At 41.0% G+C, this 21,837-nt stretch overlaps 1 protein-coding gene across 1 annotated transcript in view; it reads left to right on the plus strand.

Annotated features, from left to right (window-relative positions):
- Window positions 1-1,581: 1,581 nt before the first annotated feature.
- The window catches only part of HS6ST2 (heparan sulfate 6-O-sulfotransferase 2), a 359,475-nt gene continuing 339,219 nt past the window's right edge, over window positions 1,582-21,837 (plus strand). The window contains exon 1 of the mRNA XM_066581851.1: window positions 1,582-2,299. Coding sequence (XP_066437948.1) covers window positions 1,791-2,299 — 509 coding nt within the window. The 5' untranslated portion in view covers window positions 1,582-1,790. The remainder of the gene's footprint in view (window positions 2,300-21,837) is intronic.

Raw genomic sequence — 21,837 nt, forward strand, 5'->3', positions numbered from 1 at the left:
GAAAGAAGCATTCAGCCGTTCCATATGGCACGATCACATGGACCAAGCTGATGTAAAGATGCCACCCTGGTTCCACTATCGGTTGTGGATGGCACACTGTATATCAGCTAGCTATAATCTATCTTTCTGCTTTTATGTGGGGTATCTATCTCAGATCTCTCTATCTATCTAATTCATATATATCTATCTCATATCTATCTATCTAATTAGCTATCTATCTATCTATCTATCTATCTATCTATCTATCTATCTATCTCCTATCTATGCATCTATCTATCTATCTATGCTTTCAATTACATTATCTAATCTATCTATTTATCTATCTATTGTTTCTGTGTTACTATTTCGGCACATTAGAAATTATTTAAAAGAGGATCTGTCAGAACAAACATGATGTCCAAACTGCAGACTGTGTGTTATAGAGCAGGAGGAGCTGAGTAGAGTTATATATAGTTTTATGGGGAAAGATTCAGTATAACTTGTGCTATATTCATTTTTATATCTGCCCATTCTAAGTTGAGTGGTCCAGTGGGCGGTCCTATCAGTGATTGACTGTAAGTACAGGGGTAACAGTCAATCACTATAACATGATGCCTGCAGTTTAGACAGTAAGTTGGAGCTGATAGATTCCCTTTAAAAGACAGCAACTGGGCATATCTATCTATCTATCAATCATATTATCTATCTATTAATCATATTTTCTATCAATCTAGTAGCTATTATCTATCTAGATATCTGTTATTATGTCTATCAGCTGTTCTATGTTCTATTATCTATCTAGTAGCTATTATCTATCCATCTACTATTATATTGCCTATTATCTATCTATCTATCTATCTATCTATATATATATATATATATATATATATATATATATATATATATATATAATCTATCTGCTATATCTCTCTATCTACTCTCTAAAATCTATTGATCATATTTTCTATCCATCCATTAGCTATTATCTATCCAGCTATCTGTTATTATATCTTTCATATATTCTATTTTGTATTTTCTATTTTGTAGCTATTATCTATCTATCTATCTATCTATCTATCTATCTATCTATCTATCTATCTATCTATCTATCTATCTATCATCTGCTGTAATATCTCTTTATCAATCACATTATCTATCTATCTATATTATCTATCTTGTAGCTACCGGTATTATCTATCAATCCATCTATTCTATTGCCTATCTATCTATCTATCTATCTATCTATCTATCTATCTATCTATCTATCTCTCTCTATATCTCATATCTCTCTATCTCATATCTATCTATCTATCTATCTATCTATCTATCTATCTATCTATCTATCTATCTATCTATCTATCTATCTATCTATCTATCTATCTATCTACCTACCTATCCAGTGTTACCGCATTTTGGACATTATGGGAAGCAAAGAAAACTCTGTGTAGTGGAGCTATTCAGCAAGCCAGTATTTCCCCCCTTGCAGCACTCAGCAGACAGGGGGCTGGAGCTCCATTAAGCAGGGGGCTGTCTGGTGGGTGTGAGGAGGGCTCTGCTACAGAAGAGGACTGAGGAGGAGGCAGTGCATGGAGAGGTGTGAGGCATAGGGGTGTGCACTTGGCTGCCTCTCTCTCCAGTCTTGTGTATTATTGTAAAGAGGACTGAACGCTTGGATTGCTGGGAAGAAAGGATAAAGGGATTCAGTCTGTGTCTATGGAGCCATGAAGCAGACTCCTCTACCTTCTTCACAGACCCCTATGTAAACCAAGCTTTTGTCGTAATGATCTTGGATCTTCACCGGCACCAAGAACATGGATGACAAGTCCAACAAGCTGCTCCTGGCCCTGGTCATAGTCTTTCTATTTGCTGTGATCGTCTTGCAGTATGTTTGCCCAGGCACTGAATGCCAGCAGCTCAGGCTGCAAGCTTTCAGCTCTTCCTTGGTGGACCCCTACTGGGCAGAAGATGAGAGCCCTGCCAAATTTATGCCCAAATTCAATTTCACCGTGGACGAGCTGCTGAGGAAGGTGGACTTCAACATCAATGGGGACGATCTCATTGTGTTCCTGCACATCCAGAAGACTGGGGGCACCACCTTTGGTCGCCACCTGGTCAGGAACATACGTCTGGAGCAACCTTGTGAGTGCAAGGCAGGGCAAAAGAAGTGCACTTGTCATAGACCTGGCAAGAAAGAGACCTGGTTGTTCTCAAGATTCTCTACTGGATGGAGCTGTGGGCTACATGCAGACTGGACAGAACTGACCAACTGTGTCCCTGCAGTGGTGGACAACAAGAAGGAGATCAAGATGAGACCTTTGAGGTGAGTAACATCTTGAGCACAAAGGGAATCCATCCCTGGGCTCATACTACTAGTGATATAGCCATTGACCACTATGCACTTGCAGAATACTGTAGATCTCTATGAAACTTTGCTATACATCAATAGGTGTCACTGCTATATGCAGCGCTGATGGAGAAATTTCTCACTTCACTTGTTCCAGAGCAGGCAGATTAACCCTGCAATCTTCAGAATATTGTCCTGATCAACTTCTTAGTCACTGCTGGGGTCTAGATGCTTGCTACGGTATGTTATGCAGTTGTTGTAGCACATGCAGTAGCTACAATGTATCATTGAACTGTTGGTATTTGTTATTTTGCTGTTTTTAGTTATTGTTGTAACAGCTTTTGTAGCTATTTACAAATAAACTTGGTTGGAAACAAAAGAGTCAAAGCAAGGACCAGAGGGGCTCACAATCTACAGCAAGAATTCATAGGAGTACGTAGGGAGAATTTTTTTAAGGTTTAGGGCCCGTCCACACTGTCATACGGTCGTTCATGAAATGTACACATTTTTGTCCAAAGAAATGGATGAGAACATAGCATTTCACGGCCATAATGGGTTAAATGTATGTGTTTGTTTGACTACGTTTAGCCTGGGAAATGTATTCATGCTTATTTTATTTTTTTTGAGGATTGAGAATCGTACCCTGCTATGCTTTTCTGTTCCGCAAAAAATGGTATAGAAACGTATACGTTTTTTTTTTAACATTGCAGTCAATGGGAAACATGTGGCTGTACGTTTCCCAATGCCTAACATACGTTTTTTGTGCCTTGAACTTTAAAACTTTATTAAGCAAATTTTTCTTACAGTGAAAAACATATGTTTTTCACATTAAAAACGTATCTAAGCATATACTGCACATATGGGTAAAAAACGTGAACGTATGCTGAAAAATGTGTACGTTTTTACAAGCTTTTTGATGTACATTTCTCACATACGTGAAAGTGCTTGTGTGGACGGGCCCTTAAGCATACAAATGATTTCTGTGAATATCATCTATCTATCTATCTCATATCTATCTATCTATCTCTTTCTATATATGCTTTTTGTGTTGTGGCTAATAATCTGTTTGCAGTGACATAGTGTAAAAGCACAGTAAACAAAAGGTGATATATTAAATTTAATGCACAGCACCCATTTGGTATAAATATAGAGCCATATCGTCTTTCCCATTTGTAATCTATTTTATTCTGGATCCATCCTCTCATAAAAATCTCATTTTTCTTCATTGTCTTGGAAATATTTGAAATAGCTCCTTTTTCCAGCATACATTTCATTTTGTCCAGCAGGGCCTATAAGGGTTAAACTGAAGTTTCATTCCATTTTATTGATTTTTTTTCATCCCTACACATCTAATTTCTCATTTTATTGAACATCCGCAGTCTTTATATATAACCATCCTCCAAATATTAATTCGGTCCCTCAGTGTGTAAAATACAGGTGTAGAAACCCCTGCATGCAAATGAGGATTAATGCACATTGATAAAATCATGAAGTAACCTGTGCAGCGGTTTGTGTATCACTATATGATCTAGAGGTGAGCTAATTAACACCTATGATAATAAACATTTCATCTCCCGCCATAAATGTATTTGTCTGTGCGCTGAATATTAAATTTCGCTGGAACGTGCTTTGCAGATTAAGGACAAGTTGGCTGTCAGGAGTCTGTGCAGAGGTGCAGGTGAGCTAGAAAGCTGCCAGCATTCTCATACAGAGACCTGACTAGCTGGAACTTGCCATGGCTACCCATAATGCTGAAATACGGATAGAATTTGTATAGTTATTGTATGTACAAAGGGAGATTAAGCAGAGCTGAGTATGTCATTCGGCACATTTATTGTTACATTGCAATGTATTTTTCTGTCGTTTTACATAGGTCTGCCTGTAAACCTTCTGCATTATCAAAACTCTTTCTTAAGCCATGGACCTTCCCAATCTTACGATGAATTCTGCTATATTTGTAGATTTGCTGCATGCACAGAAAAACATCTGCAGCCTACAAATGAAATCATAGACGTGTAACAGCATTATGATATTCCATGTATGTTAGTAGTTTGTTCCTAACTGCATCGCAGGGATAATGCAGAGTTTGATGTGAATCCTTTCATTTCACTTGCAGTTTGAATACAGAGTGAGAATAACCGTAGGTGATCTCTGGTCATTCTCACGGTACAATCACCATGTATGCCAATTTTCTGCACCAAAACTCAAATTTTCCAGATTTTCAGTGAGGATATAAATGAGCGTCATATGTAGTGAATCGTGAAGTGAGTAAATCAACTCCCTCATGTCTAGTATTTTATGATATTGTACAGATTACTTGCTGTTTTCATGGCAGTTCTGCTGGTTTCAGGTAATTCATTTTGACAGCACAGGGCTGTGGGTGTGAGTTACTTAGGAACCACTTTCTATGGATGCTTTTCTTCACCCTCTAGAGTTGTTTTTTAAGCAGGTGCTACATGGAATAGCTAAGAAATACGCTAATAGTAAGCCCATCATATTACATCATGATGCATAACCTGACTATATGCATATATTTATGATGAGAGTTTATATTATACTGTATATAGATGCATCTGGGAAATCATTTGTATTACTGAGACACATTTTTTCTTTTTCTTCCAACAATTTGGATGAGGTTTTGTTGCAGTGTTTGTTTTCATATTTTTTGGGGCAAAAAAAGGAAAGAATCCTTTAATGGATCCCATTTTGGGGGGATGTAAAAACCAGTTTGTATCAGTTCTTCCAAGATCTGTTTTAACAATACAGTAGTTCTGAAAACAAGACCCCCCAAAAAACCTAATTTAAAAACTGCCATTATGTCCAATAAGTTTGGATCAGTTCTGCCAAGATCAGTTTTAACAATACAGTTTTGGGTTCTAAAAACAAGACCCCCCCCCCAAAAAAAAAAACTAATTTAAAAACTGCCATTATGTCCAATACGTTTGGATCAGTTGCTCAAATAAATAAAAGTGAAAAGTAAAAAAGTGTGAGCCAATAATAAAAAAAAATCTTATTTATATCGGTTTTCAGTTTGTTTTAATATGTTTTATGGTAAAAATATTTCCTCCCTCGAAAAACAAAATAAAGTACAACCCTAAGAGCTTTTACCCACTAGTGGGTTTTTTTTTTAACTCTGCGATATCGCTGCGTTTTTTTTAAAACTGCAATTGTCAATGGGACTTTCAAATGTTAATATCGCATTGCACAAAAATCGCAGCCGTGTAAACTTGCAATTTTTGCGCTATGCGATTTAAACATTAGAAAGTCCCATTGACATTTGCAGTAAAAAAAATGCAGCGGTATTGTGGCGTAAAAAAAACGCTAGTGGGTAAAAAAGCCCTAAAACAGACGTTTTTCAGTCCCAGTAAAGTCAGTGATAACAGGTTAATACAAGCTGGACAAAAATGATGGATTCGCCGTATTCATTCCGTCCATCAATACGGTTGGTGATGATGAAGTCATGTTCCAGGATGATGAAATGTGATTGTTCTTAGTAAGAGAAACAAAATAATACCTTTTAGTCGCTGACAAACAGACATGATGTTTCAGCAAGCTTTCGAATCTACTTAGGATTCTTCATTAGGCATTAATAGGATATATGGAAAGAAGCCTATATACACACACGTACACATAAAAGGGCAGAGACATTGTGCGATTAATTTGCACTTAAAACAATAACAGAACAGCATGAGCAGAGGAGTAAATACTTAATTAGTCCACTGATACGGATGTGAGAGCTTTATGGTCTCTCCAGGCCTGTGTATTATCTCTGCACCAGATTTCTCAGTTTTAGCCCACCCTGCCATAAAACCTTGGAAATGATTCATACCTGCATTGAGAGTATCAAAGATGATCATGAATGTCTACTCTCATTTTTTCCTTTGACGTTGAGGTATCATATCTACCAGATGACTTGGTTTCTCTTACTGAAAACAATCACATTTCGCTCTACTGGCTAACATTAGAGATGAGTGAGTATACTCGCTAAGGCACATTCCTCGAGCGAGTAGTGCCTTAGCTGAGTATCTCCCCGCTCGTCTCTAAAGATTCGGGGGCCGGCGCGGGTGACAGGTGAGTTGGAGCGGGGGGGGGGGGGGGGGGAGAGAGATCTCCCCTCTGTTCCTCCCTGCTCTCCTCCGCCGCTTCCCGCCCCCCACCGGCCCCCAAATCGTTAGAGACGAGCGGGGAGATACTCGGCACTACTCGCTCAAGTAATGTTTCTTAGCGAGTATACTCGCTCATCTCTAGCTAACACCGTACCAAACTTTTTTCTTTTCCCCAAGATGATAATGCATTTTGCTAAGAGTGTTAAAGCTTTTCTTCAAGAGAAGCTTATCGGTTCAGTGACATGACCCGTAAACAGTCTGGATCTCAGTCAATGGCAAATTTATGGTGGAAATTAAAAAAAAGAATTGGTCTACGACAAGTCTTTATCCTGCCATGGTGATCTGATCTATCTAGTAAGTTGGAAGCATCTTGATGTAGGATATCGCTTATCATTAGTGAAAGCAACAAAATACTTATTAGGACTTTTTTTGGTCAATGAATGATTCCATCCTTTTTTCCTTTACTTGATCGTGGAAAACGCGCCGTTAAATAGAATAATATACATTCATTTGTCTGGGGTACGTTTCACAAAGACAGAAAGGTCAAGTGTTAAACAAACATTGTTTGGTGTCATATCTGTGATTTACATATTTGCTACAAAGTAAAAAAAAAGCTGTGGACCGTCTCCTTTTGGGTACAGCGAACACTTTGGTATTCAGTCAATACCTTTTGGATACAGTTCACTGTATCCATCTCCTTTTGGATACAGTGAATTGTAGCACTTAGTCAATCAATCTTTTCCCACTATGTACTGTACTATACATGCGCTTAAATATCATGTAGTAAGTACAGAGGACGGAGTTTTTAATGAAACCTAAATTCTATTCTGTCAATAAAGCTCTTATATCGGATGCTTATCCTCTCCGTCTATAAATCTACCTGTATGTCTACTTTATATAAGTGTCTGAATGTACAATCCCCATAAGTACCGTTACTGAGCTGTAATGTGCAGTCTCTAATAGAACACAAATCAATCACGTCAGCCTTTACCAGGGCAACTGGATGTTGTAGGAAACTTTTTTTAAACCTGCAACATATTGAAACTCTTTGAGATTTCTGGATATGTTTATTGATCTACAGTATCTATTTATTTATTTTTCTATCTACCGTGTTTCCCCGAAAATAAGACAGTGTCTTATATTTATTTTTGTTTAAATTTACTTTTTTAATTAACTGTTAGCAGGGCTTAATTTTGGAATAGCGCTTATATTTCAAGCATCCTCAAAAAGCCTGAAAAATCATTTTGCATCCTCAAAAATTCTGGAAAATCATGCTATGTCTTATTTTCTGGGTATGTCTTATTTTCAGGGAAACAGGGTATCTACCAAAGATACTTGTAATGATTTCTCTATACATTGCACTGAATGATCTGCTTCATCCATAGCAGTTCACACTAGTATCATGACTGATATTCTATATAGACCCATTTTCTGTATTATAACGAGGCCCTATAGTTTTCCCTATAGTTTTCTGTATTTTTGAATGTAAGTAGAGCACTACAAAATGCGATTTTTCTTGCCATTAGAAATAATGGAACCTTGATAGGAACCCTGATGGAAACCAGTTCTGCCCGTGTGAGCAGAGCCTAATATATATGAAAATGAATCCTCAAGCTGTGCGGTAAAAAAAACCAGTACCAAACTTTTTTCGTCTTACCAAGCTGTGCGGCTTTATGAGCTAAAGATATATTTTATTATCTAGGTTGCTTCATTATTTACTTTATGGTTTGCTTCAGTGATAGATCTAAATTGTTTCAGGACTTGGTAGAAAACAAGCTAAGTTTCATCTGTGTGCCTTATTACTTAGTCTATATTTTAGTATCAGTTTACCATGCATTATGCCTATATTGAATGGAAAGCAATTTAAATATCTGCAGATACATGTTTAGCAAAAATGATGATCGCTTGGAATCCAGGGTTGGCAATGTGGTGTAGTAAAATGATAGTTGTGGGTAATCAAATATAAATGATGTATTAGCTGGTTTATTTTGTTTGTTTGGAGCACATCATTTAAGGGGTTGTGCCAATGTTAGAAGTTATTCTGTATCCACAGGATAGGGGATAAGACTTTGATCATTGGAACTCCCACTGATCTTTAGAATGGGGGGTGGGCTCAAATGAATGGAGTGGTCGTTGGGCATGTGAACCACCAAACCATTCATTTTAATGGGGCAGCCAGTTCCAGTGCTCAGCTATCTCCAGCAATCCCTCTGAAGTGTGAATGCTCGACTGCCACTCCATTCATAAGAGGCCTTTCAGAAATCCTGATCTTGGGATTGGTGGGGGTCCCATTGGTTGGACCCCTACTCATCAGGGAGTTATCCTGTATTCTATGGCTAGGGGATCCCTTCTAATATTGGCACAATCCCTTTAAAGTGAAAGCTCAGTTTTATACACCTTGTGAACCATTTTGAACCAACTAAGTCAACCTTTTTGGCTTTTAGGTACGCAATATACCAATCTTCTTGCTTTGTGATGCTCTTTCTCTATTTATTGTGTTTGAAAGTGTCTATCTAAGCCACCAGAGGTACGTCTGTCCACAACCCTTTAAAAAGGTTTTCCAGGCTGATACTATTGATGACCTATCTTCGGGATAGGTCATCAATAGTTGATCGGAGGGGGGGCACACTTTGGGACCCTAATCAATCAGCTAATTGGGTTCCCACTGTTAGTGCCACAACACACAGGGATACGGAGTGGAAGCAGTAAGCTCTGACCACTGCAGGTGCAGCTCTCAAAGATTTTAATGGGAGCTGCACCTGCAATTACCAGCTTCAGCCACTACATAGGGGTTGGCGCTAACTGCTTCAACTCCATACCCCTGTGTGTTGTGGTGCTGACAGAGCGAGCCCAGTTAGATGATCGTCTTGGACATAAGTGAAGGACCCAATTTGGTCAACTATTAACTATCTGAGGATCAATAGTATTTGCCTGGAAAATCCCTTAAACATAGTTCAAATAGCAGAACTCTGAATTTACCTCTGGAGTTTAAAGGGGTTGTCCCGCGCCGAAACGGGTTTGTTTTTTTTTCAACCCCCCCTACCCCGTTCGGCGCGAGACAACCCCGATGCAGGGGTTAAAAAAGATCACCGGACAGCGCTTACCTGAATCCCCGCGCTCCGGTGACTTCTTACTTACCCGGTGAAGATGGCCGCCGGCATCTTCTCCCTCCGTGGACCGCAGGGCTTCTGTGCGGTCCATTGCCGATTCCAGCCTCCTGATTGGCTGGAATCGGCACGTGATGGGGCGGAGCTACACGGAGCTACACGGAGCCCCATTGAGAAGATAAGAAGACCCGGACTGCGCAAGCGCGGCTAATTTGGCCATTAGACGGCGAAAATTAGACGGCAACCATGGAGACGAGAACGCCAGCAACGGAACAGGTAAGTGAAAAACTTTTTATAACTTCTGTATGGCTCATAATTAATGCACAATGTACATTACAAAGTGCATTAATATGGCCATACAGAAGTGTATAGACCCACTTGCTGCCGCGGGACAACCCCTTTAACTCATGCTGTATTTCATTGCTGTGCGAAATAACGAGAGAGATGTATTAAAACTGGTTGTCCATAATAACTAGTCATATTCTACCTCTCAGAAACCCTTTGGAAAATGAAAATTAAAACCCCCTCTTAATTGGTTTCTAAGTGTAGCTACTTTCCTTTTCCTTCCAGCAGTTTTGATACATTTCTCGCAGTGCATTTATAGAGTTCTTCCATTTCATCTGTGAGTTATGTACACGATTTACCCTTTCCTCAGATGCAAGGTTATGTAATATTATCTTCTTCCGAGGTGTATTTGTTAGTAACACCTCAGCAGAACCCATTTGTTATGTAGGATGCAGTCCTGTAGTTCTGTCACACACAACATCTTGCATCTGGCTCTTAAACGATCACCTGTGTTTTTGGCTCCGGCACGAGCAATGACATTTTAACAAATGTGTTGATTGTGTGGGCATGCTGTACTACGCACATTGAGGAAGGCTGCTAGGAAGAAATTCTACACTTCACGGCAATCGCAGCGCACTTTTTTTACACAACAGATTAAAACGTATTGAAAAAATGGAAGTGAGTTTTAAAGTCTTTTTTTTAAGTAATGGAGCGCCCCTTTAATGTATAGTTACCATTTTATAGTAAAGTCAGTAAAACAGGAGATTATAAATGGAAGGAAAAACTGCGGACAATTACCGGATGATCTGTTCCCCCATTGATTACAAATAGAAATGATAAATGTAATCGCTCAGCGGGAGGCGTCACCCGACACTGGGGATGGACTAGTGGTAAAATTGGGCTTTTGTCATCTGTTCAAATGCGATGGAAGTTAATGGGATGCATGAGAAGATCTAACTTGTAATATTTTTCAAATTATTTAAAGACAAAAATACAAAGGATAATATTAATGAGAGCGAAGAAACTGCGGCACACGGCTTGGACTACCCTGTATGAGCACTGGGGGATAATAGCGATCTTATCCACGGATTGTTCTGTTGTAGATCTATCATCCATACATCCTTCTACTATATATCACTCAATCTGTCTATTTGTCTATCTATAATATAATATTATATATATTTGCTCTATATATCTAGTTATCTATCCATTTATTGTTCTACGGTACTATCTCTCTATATGTAGTCTACCTATATATCTGATATCTATCTCATATCTTTCTATCTCTTATCTATGTCATATCTATCAATCTATCTATCTCCTATCTATCTATCTATCTCATATCTATCTATCTATCTATCTATCTATCTCTCTCCTATCTATCTATCTCATGTCTCTCTATCTATCTATCTATCTATCTATCTATCTCATATCTATCTAATATCTATCTATCTATCTATCTATCTATCTATCTCATATCTATATCTATCTATCTATCTCATATCTATATCTATCTATCTATCTTTCTATCTATCTATCTCATATCTATATCTATCTATCTATCTATCTATCTCATGTCTCTCTATCTATCTATCTATCTATCTATCTATCTATCTATCTATGTATCCATACATCCTTCTACTATATATCACTCAATCTGTCTGCTTGTCTATCTATTGTTCTACCATCTATCTATCCCCTATCTATCTATCTATCTATCTATCTATCTATCTATCTATCTATCTATCTATCTATCTATCTATCTATCTCCTATCTATCTATCTATCTATCTATCTATCTATCTCCTATCTATCTATCTCATATCTATCTATCTATCTATCTATCTATCTATCTATCTATCTATCTCATATCTATCTATCTATCTATCTCTCTCCTATCTATCTATCTATCTCATGTCTCTCTATCTATCTATCTCATATCTATCTATCTATCTATCTCATATCTATCTTTCTATCTATCTATCTCATATCTATATCTATCTATCTATCTCATGTCTCTCTATCTATCTATTTATCTATCTATCTATCTATCTATCTATCTATCTATGTATCCATACATCCTTCTACTATATAGCACTCAATCTGTCTGCTTGTCTATCTATTGTTCTACCATCTATCTATCCCCTATCTATCTATCTATCTATCTATCTATCTCATATCTATCTATCTATCTATCTATCTATCTATCTATCTATCTATCTATCTATCTATCTATCTATCTCATATCTATCTATCTCATATCTATCTATCTATCTCATATCTATCTATCTCATATCTATCTATCTATCTAACTATCTCCTATCTATCTATCTATCTATCTATCTATCTATCTATCTATCTATCTATCTATCTATCTATCTATCTATCTATCTATCTCATATCTATCTATCTATCTATCTATCTATCTCATATCTATCTATCTCATATCTATCTATCTATCTAACTATCTCCTATCTATCTATCTATCTATCTATCTCATATCTATCTATCTATCTATCTATCTAAGAAGGCAGCACAATTTGGCACGAAACCAGCTTGCGCAAAAATTGTGTGGCTTTTTGAGCTGTGCGCTGCTCTGCACCACTTACTCAAAATACGGTGTGGCTTATCCATAGTGGGCATGGCCGCGGTACACCGACACATGTACGAATAATTTAGGCTGGAAACTGACATCAATTTTACCAGAAATCTACACCAGCTTCCAGCTGCTGTAGATTTCTGCGTAGGTGCATTGAAGAGCCGATATGCTCTTGAGATATGAGGAGGCATTTATCGTTATATTTGGAGCATTGAGTGCTGGCAAAAATTATATTAAGACCTGCATTAGAGTTGCGGATCTTAAAAAAATGTCTCCCTTTGTGAATGTGCTCTAAATAGTAGTCATTGATGCACATTTATTGAGTTGCAATAGAATTCTGGATTACTTTGCGTCTTTTTTGGTGCAAATCAGTTCAGAAAAATTTGCTATTGCGCCAAAAAGAGCAGATGTTAAGCCTCTCACTCCTCTTTTCAATACAAGGGGGCGGAGGTTGACTATAGTAAGCTTTTTATAGACAGTTATAAGATGTAACTTTTAAAAAGTCTCAAGATTTGTCGCAATGTCTCTCCAGTAGCTGGGTGCACTGGCATAACTATAGAGGGTGCAGGGGATGCGGTTACACCCGGGCCCAGGAGCCTTAGGGGGCCCATAAGGCCTCTCTTCTCCATATAGGGAGCCCAGTACTATGAATAAAGCATTATAGTTGGGGCCCTGTTACTGGTTTTCATTGGGGCCCAGAAGCTCCAAGTTACGCCTCTGGCTGGATGACATACAAAGTGACTCTTGACATATTTAAAAATGCGAAAACATTTTTTGAACATAGTGTAACATTTGAAAATTTTGTTGAAAACTGGAGTCAAAAATTCCCGCGATGATAAATCCCCCCATTGGGGAGGAACACATGATAATTTCTTTGTAAGGCAGCAGCGAGTTTCCGTAGGAAAATGTTTTCTCTTCCGGGAACATATTGCTGTAATCTTACTCCTTAAGAAATATCCAAGTCTCCATCTATAGGGTCTTTGAGAAGCTTTACTATAGAGACCCCCGGTAACTGATTGTCTTCCATAACCTCACATTGCCTTAGCAGAATTGCATTCTGGTTCATTTAAGGTCAGAGAATTCCTCCGTTGAGCCCATGAAATAGTCTTGGTTTTCTTAACACCGCTGGTATAATTTGTATGTTTTTATTTGTAACTAAGTAGCTTCATTTTCCTGCACTTAGCAAAGACTTTCCAAGAGAATCAGTCCTGTGCATTAAGTGCGGTACGTGACTGGCATACTCCGCAGGCCGCTTGGAATGACACTGTGGCCTAATTACATAAACATCACTGATGAAGAAAATGGGACTGTTGTGGAGAGGCACCAGGTGATGCGTGGAGAACAGGCAGCGCCATTCTGTAGGTGCTGTCTACCTGTCATTAACCATGTTCAGGCGGTTGCCTATGTAAGCAAAGTTCTCTAGTCCCTCTGTATGCTGCACTCTAAGGCTTTGACATATCAGTACTGTTAGCTACAGGAGGCCAGGATTATTTATTTTGTGACTTGTTTTGTTGCAAACTAGAAGATATAACTTCATTATAATTGCAATGTATACTGCTGACATATTCCACAGCACCGTCCAATTAGAGAACTTGATTCTGGTATGTGAGTCTATGCCCCAGAGGAGCTTACAATCCAAGCACACTGGCAGATAAACTAAGGTTGGCTTATAAACTAATTAAACCCATATGAACGCAAAAGCAGGCTCTCTCCTTTGCTAATTTTTTTTTGGAGAGTTGTCGTTGCAACTCCCATGATGCAATGCAGGCAGCAGATGGAGTGCTGTATAAATAATGTAGGGTTATTTATATAGAGAGACATGAACCCTTAAAGGTATGTGTTTGTCTATTAAGGTGTAGACCAGGGGCGTCAAACTCATTTTCACAGAGGGCCACATCAGCATTATGGTTTCCTTCAAAGAGCCGTTTGTAATTGTGAGACTGTATTTTAAAGAATATATTAAAAAAGGGGAATGGACCAGAACAAGGTTCTAGTCCAGAACAATTGGGGCACAAGTCCCTCAATGCAGATACTTGACTTTAAACTGCCAGGTAGACAGGTTGTGGACAGGAAGGTGGGACACAGACTGTCCACTGTACGATGGTAGTGAGGACCAGCCAGGATGTACAAGATGCCTCCTGGTCTGAGCCCTGGCAAGCAGAGCTGTACTGCAGGATAGGCCCAGCGGGAGAATCAGACAAGGGAGTGCACACCAAAGGCTCCAGGGGCTACAATAACAGCAGTCAGTTCGCATACACGTCACAGTGTAGGACCAAGATGGCGGCCGCAAACTAGTCCACAGTGCACCAGAGGGTCTTCCGGGCACAGCTCAGGACCCTTCAATCCAGAAAAGGCCCTTCAGCATCTGGACCTCAAGGGCCCCATAAAATGACATGGTGCACTGGATTTGGCCTGTGGGCCTTGAGTTTGACACATGATGTAGACTAAATAGTTCATGTATTATACTCAGGGAGCACAGAGGATTATAATTTCCTTGTCTATTATTTATCCTGTTTGCAACTGTGTTACATCATTATATCTAGATACAATAAAGGAGATTTCAAGAAAAAATACTATTGATGATCTATCCTCAGGATCGGTCATCAATAGGTAATCAGCTGGAGTCCGAAGCTGGGGATCCCGACCGATTAGCTGATTGGGCCCCCGTTGTCAGCACCATTACACGTAGGGAAAACCCCTCTAGAATGGGGTTGTTTTACCACAAGCAATGCATTTCATGTGGGAGCCATTGCAAAAAAATAGCTGGCCCAATTGCCAATGAGGGGAAAGGCATGGCTAGCTATATATGCCAGACAGAATGACAACTTTGTATTCTTGGCATTCTCTCATTCAGCTTCATGAGGTTGTCATCTGGAATGGTTTTCCAATAGTCTTAAAGGTGCTCCCAGAGGTGCTGATTGTTTGTAGGATACATTTTCTTTTCCAGTCCAACTCATTTCAAATCCATCCTAATTGAGTTTAGGTCGGGTAGTTGTGGAGGCCATGTCATCTGAAATCAGCATTCCCTCACTCTTCTGCTTGGTTAAATGGCCCTTACGTAGGCTGGAGGTGTGCTTTGGGTCATTGTCTTGTTGAAAAACAAATGATAGTCTCACTAAGCGTGGAGTGGATGACATTCCTCAGCAGAATGCTTCTGGTAGCCATACTGGTTAAGTGTGCCTTGAAATTTGAATAAATCACCAATAGTGTCACCAGCAGAGCACCCCCACACCATCACACCTCCTCCATGCTTCATGGTGGGAACCACACATGTGGGAACCATCCACTCACAGTTTCTGCATCTCACAAAGCCATGGTGGTTGAAACCCCAAATCTCAAATTTTGACTCCTCAGACCAAAGCACGGATTTCCACTGATCTAATGGTCTATGTGTTTCTTGGCCCAAGCAATTCTCTTGTTCTTGTTGATGTTCCTCAGTAGTGGCTTCTTTGCAGCAATTTCACCATAACGACCTGATTCTTGCAGTCTCCTCTGAACAGTTGATGTAGAGATATATCCGGTACCTGATCTCTGTGAAGCATTTCTGTGGTCTCCAATCTGAGGTGCTACTAATTTGCGTTTTCTGAGGCTGTTAACTCTAATGCATGTATCCTCTGTAGCACAGGTAACCACTTAGGGCAGGCTCATATGACAATAATTCGCTGCGCGCCGTGCAAATATCTCCCGCGTGTACTTGCTGCATGCCACCAATCCCCATACACTACCTTGGCGTGCATGCGTCCATCCAAAATAGGACATATCGTGATATTTTTCTCACGCATATTTTTTGCGCCTCCTGTGAGCGTCACAATAAAAGTCTGTGGAATATTGGTACTACATATTACGTGTGCAAAAACTACGTGCGGAATACGCAGTGAGCATACGCTTGTGTGAGCCTGGCCTTAGTCTTCCGTTCCTGAGGCGAATCTCATGTGAGCCAGTTTCGTCATAGCCTTTGATGGTTTTCATGACTGCACTTGAGGATAACTTCAAAGTTCTTGAAATATTCTGGATTGACTGACCTTCATGTCTTAAAGTAATGATGGACTGTCCTTACTCTTTACGTAGTTGAGTGATTCTTGCCACAATGTGGATTAGAACAGTAATGGAATAGGGCTAAATATTGTATGGACCTATGTACCAACCGGACATCTGCACAACACAACTGATGGTCTCAAGCACATTAAAAAAATGATAAATTCCACAAATTAACTCCTGACAAGGCATATCTGTTAGTTAAAAACTAGTGATGAGTAAACGTACCCGTTTAGGGCGATTTCGCAATCGAGCACCACTTTTTTCGAGTAACTGACTACTCGGGCGAAAATATTCGGGGGGCGACAGGGGTGAGCAGGGGGTTTCAGAGGGGAGTGGGGGGGGGGGGTAGAGAGAGAGAACTCCCACCTGTTCCCCACTGCTACCCCCGCTCCACCATGCCGCCCCCCCGGCGCCCCCCAAATCTTTTCGTCCGAGTAGTCAGTTACTCGAAAAAAGCAGTGCTCGATTGCGAAATCGCCCTAAACGAGTACGCTCGCTCATCTCTATTAAAAACCATTCCAGGTGACTTCCTCATGCGGCTGATTGAGAGAATGCCAAGAGTGTGCAAAGCTGGCATCCAAACAAAAGTAACTTTGGAGAATCTAAAATATTATATATAAAACATACTCTGGTTGAACATTTCTGGTTTAGTACTTTATTCCATATGTGTTCCTTCGTAGTTTTCATGTCTTCAATATGAATCTACAATGTAGAAAATAAAATGTAAAAAAAACATGGAATGAAAAGGTGTGTCCAAACTTTTGACTGGCAGTGTGTAATAGATATACATGGGAATAAAAAAAGCCGAGAATATAAACAAGTGTTTGCCATAAAGATGTCATGTAAACTGAATAAAGTCCAGGCTGCAGCAGCCATGTGCCGTCCATCACTGCTCAGTCATTGTTCTCGGAGTGCAGGACTTGATTGCTGTGGCCAATGATTGGCTGCAAAAGTCAAAAACACTACAAACCTTCAATTTTGCCCGGGGGGCGCTAGAGCTTCAGCTCTGGATCACTGGGGAAAACAAGATCCTGTTTAGTTTTATACCAATAGAAGCTATTTTTTAAAGTCACATGGACCCTTTAAAGCTAACCAAAGTATGACCGATACAAGAAGGGTATATACTCACATGTAGCGGAAATGCTGCGGGTATTCAGTGTGGATTCACCTAAAATCTCAGTGGATCACAGTAGCAGGAACTTTTCTAAATCTCATCCCCATTCTGTTTTAACCCCCTGAACATTGCCCTGCAGTGCGTTTTCATTACCTCCTCAGCATGTCTGTTGAAGACTAAATACAGATTGGCTGCAGATTTTTCGTATCTAATTCACTAAATTTTGCTTGATTGTTCTCAGATCCGTAGCAAAACCTGCAAATGCGAATTTCAAAACAATGTTCTTTTTGTTCGCATGATCTACAGGGAAATTCACAGCGGCAAATCCACAGGAACGTCTGCATGAGTCGGTGCGGATCTGCCGCCTGTTTGTGAGTGGGCTTGGCCCTTTATGGATTAAACATATCCTATAGAGAGCGGAGTGAAAGGCAGACAGATGCCCCGTTCAACAGTTATTGATTGGCACAGCCGTGTATTCACTATCATTTCCAGATATCAGTCTGGACACTGCGGGCACGGCGATACAGAAGTCCATTGAAATGCAAATATGGAAAGAAGTACGTTTCTCGGTAAAGAGCAGCCTACGTGTTTAACATTTGTATAGAAAAATTCCCCCAAATCTTCCTTAGATATTTAAAGGGGTTGTCCCGAGGCAAAAGTGAAATTTTTTTTTTTGCACAGTCCCCCTTCTAAAGCAAACATTACTATGCACAAGTGTAAATGGCTTTTAAAGATGGTATCTACTCACCGTTCTAGCGTTTCAGCAACTTATAAAACTTCTTCCAAAGATGGCCACCGGGATCTTCACCCACGATGCACCGTGGGTCTTCTCCCATGGTGCACCGTGGGCTCTGTGCGGTCCATTGCCCATTCCAGCCTCCTGATTGGCTGGAATCGGCACACGTGATGGGGCGGAGCTACGCGATGATGCGTAGAAGGGGGCGGAGCCAGAACGCCGCTCATGCCCGGACCGACCAGAAGGGAGAAGACCCTTCTGCGCAAGCGCGTCTATTTGGGCGATTAGACGCTGAAATTAGACGGAGCCATGGAGACGGGGACGCCAGCAACAAAGTGGGTAAGTGAATAACTTCTGTATGGCTCATATTTAATGCACGATGTATATTACAAAGTGCATTAATATGGCCATACAGAAGTGTATACCCCCACTTGCTTTCACGAGACAACCCCTTTAAGTTATATTATCCACTGAAAACCTTGCCATGCTGTATGTGACATGCCCTCTTAAAGGATAAAGGGTGTGACAACACGGGGGTTACATATCACACCAAATGGTCACTTTCCTTTTTACTCTGGTTTATTTACACACAATCTTTCACAGAAACATAGGCGACTGGGTCTCCAGGGAAATAATAAATGCTTGAAACAACAAAGTCTCTTCTATATAACGTCCTTTCAAAGTCCTTTTCAAAGACCCTTCAATATGGTCCTCCACAGGGTTGAAGGTACAGCAATAACAAGTCCATTTGCTTTGCACAGACCTGTGGATGTCCAGAGCGCAGCTGGTCCTCAGTCGTTAGTGCCTTCAGACCCTTAGTCCCCGGGCAGGTGTACTCCAGGGGTCCTTCTGGAACCACATAGCTCCTCGTCCACAGCGCCTCTCTGCTCACACTGGAAGTCACAGAGTACTTGCAGCCTGAATCTTCCAGGCACACACACCTCTCCTAGGTGTGGAGGTGAGGGGCGTCTCCCTGTCCACCTCTGGCCTTCTTAGCCACACACTGGGCCTGGCAGCCCTACAGCTCCACTGAGCTGTCTCCCTGGCCTTCTCAGCCAGACACTCTCTCTTACTGCAGTAGGAACAACCGTTTTTATAGCACTGACCACACCTGTGGGTGTTTTCCCTCTTGCTCCAGGCATCAGACTGATTGTCTATTGCCCCCTACAGCCATCCTCTGTAGCGCACCCCTACAAGGGCTTAATGAAAGTATTAATGTACAAAAAGAATTGATCTGAACTGGCACCTAAACCACATATTAATTGACAAATATGCAATAGTTTTGGAATTTGTGTAAAAACAAAAAACTTTATAGGGAACCTGTCGCCATTTTTACACCAATGAAGCCCCTTATACCGTTTAATACAATAGGCATTTACATACTTAGTTTGCTAACCATGCAGTTCTGAGCATGCCTGTAAAATCAGAGGTGTTCCCACGCCATGTGCAAATGATTGGTGATCCGGTCCAGTGGTCGTGCCGAACTGTCAGTAGTGGGCAGTTCTTAACATCTCAGGAGGCCTATATGTCTCCCCAAACACCGCTGCGCGTATCATCAGCACCAGGGTCTAAATCTCATGCTAATTCCACGAGCAACGTGATTGGCGCATGCGCAGTTGATTTCATGAAGTTGCCCAGAACAGGAGACAGATGGATTGCGCATGTGCCAGTTATGTTGCTCACAGCACATGCGTAGAATGTACACTGTAGCGGCAATAACGTGAGAAGATCTCACATTACTAGCAGAGTGGGCAATGTTTGGGGAGGCACGCAGACCTTCTGAGACAACAGGAAAGCCCACCACTGACCGGATCGGATCACCCATAAACCATTGATTTTACAGGTATGCTAAGACCTGCATGGTTAGCGAACTAACTAGGTAAATGCCCATTATATCACCTATGAAACCATATAGAGAATTTAATAGTTGCAAAAATGGTAAGAGGTTCCCTTTAAAGATACTGTAAAGGCTCTGCCCATACCACATACAATGCGTGTTTGAGGAGCACCCAATTACCTGTCTTTAGCAGGGCCTCATGTCTTATCCATGATCTCATGAAGTAGAGGGAGATTTCTGAGTTTTTGGAAGGGAACGTTAACCAACAGATTTATGGAAATTAACTTGGGGATTTGAGTTAATGGGGAATACATATTTATTACATTGTTCCACACCCAACGGTTGACAGTTGGTGGCTCTGTAGATTCATACTTAGGCCTCGGTCAGACGACCGTATTTTGCCGCGATTTGCGGATGCACATGCGATCTGCGCATATATAGAACCATTGCTTCGCAATGGAATCGGTCACATGTCCGCTTTTTATGCGGATGTCCGATAAATTATAGGACATGAGGAATCGCAGATCTTGCCTATCTGCGTTCTGCGATTCCTTGTGTTCTATATATGCGCTCAATGGGGCCGGCGGTAGCAGCGCCGACCCCATTGAGAACATATACTACACAAATCATTCTCCTCTGCCACAGCTGTAACAGCTGTGGCAGAGAAGAAGGATGTTCGCCCATTGAATTCAATGGAGCCGGCAATACAGCCGGCTCCATTGAAAGCAATGGGCTGCCGGCGAGCGCAGCTCTCAGCTATTGAATGACAGCTGAGAGCTGCCTCTGACTGGTCCCTGCGCTCAGCCAATCAGAGGCAGCACTCACTCACCCATCCATGAATTCATGAATGGGTGAGTGAGAGCTGCCTCTGATTGGTGAGGGCTGTGACCAATCAGAGGCAGCTCATTCAGCAGGCGGGGATTTTAAATCCCCGGCTGCTGAATACTCGTCAGAGCAGTTCAGGAGAACTGCCGGCTGGCCGCGGCTGAACTCCGTCTGCGGGGACAAGGTGAGTATATATATATTTTTGTTATTTTACACATTTTTGGATGATTTTCAGGGAAGGGCTTATATTTTTAAGCCCTTCCCCGAAAATTCATGCCGCGCTCGCTGGCAGCCCATTGCTTTCAATTGAGCTGGCTGTATTGCAGGCTCCATTGAATTTCAATGGGTTGGACAGTGCTCCTTTGATCGGGTACGTTTCGCCAAAAACGCTGCTAGCTGCAGATTTTTCGGCGAATCGTAGGCCCGGTTACGCGATTTGCGGATGCGCATCCGTCATGCGATCCGCAAATCGCGGCAAAAAACGGTCATCTGACCGAGGCCTTAGAGGGGTTTTCCGAGACTACACTATTGATGACCCATCCTCAGGACAGGTCATCAAGTGTTAATCAATAAGGGTCCGTTGCTTGGGATCTCCATCGATTAGGTAATTAAAGTGACTGCTGCTCAGGGGAGTCCTGCTTTCACTTCACTCCATACCAGACATAGCGTGGTACAGTGCATAATGGATGTGCCTGGTATTGCAGCTCAATCCCATTCACTTGAAAGGGACTGAGCTGCTCTAAGGCCAGTGTAAGCGATGGATATAACATCACATGAGTGAGAAGAGACCACAGGGCTCACCTCAGTACCATAGACTCTTCAATCAACTGATTGGCAGGAACCCCAAGCAGCGGACCCCCATTGATCA

This window comes from Eleutherodactylus coqui, chromosome 10 (assembly GCF_035609145.1).
Source record: "Eleutherodactylus coqui strain aEleCoq1 chromosome 10, aEleCoq1.hap1, whole genome shotgun sequence".
Classification (NCBI taxonomy): Eukaryota; Metazoa; Chordata; class Amphibia; order Anura; family Eleutherodactylidae; genus Eleutherodactylus; species Eleutherodactylus coqui.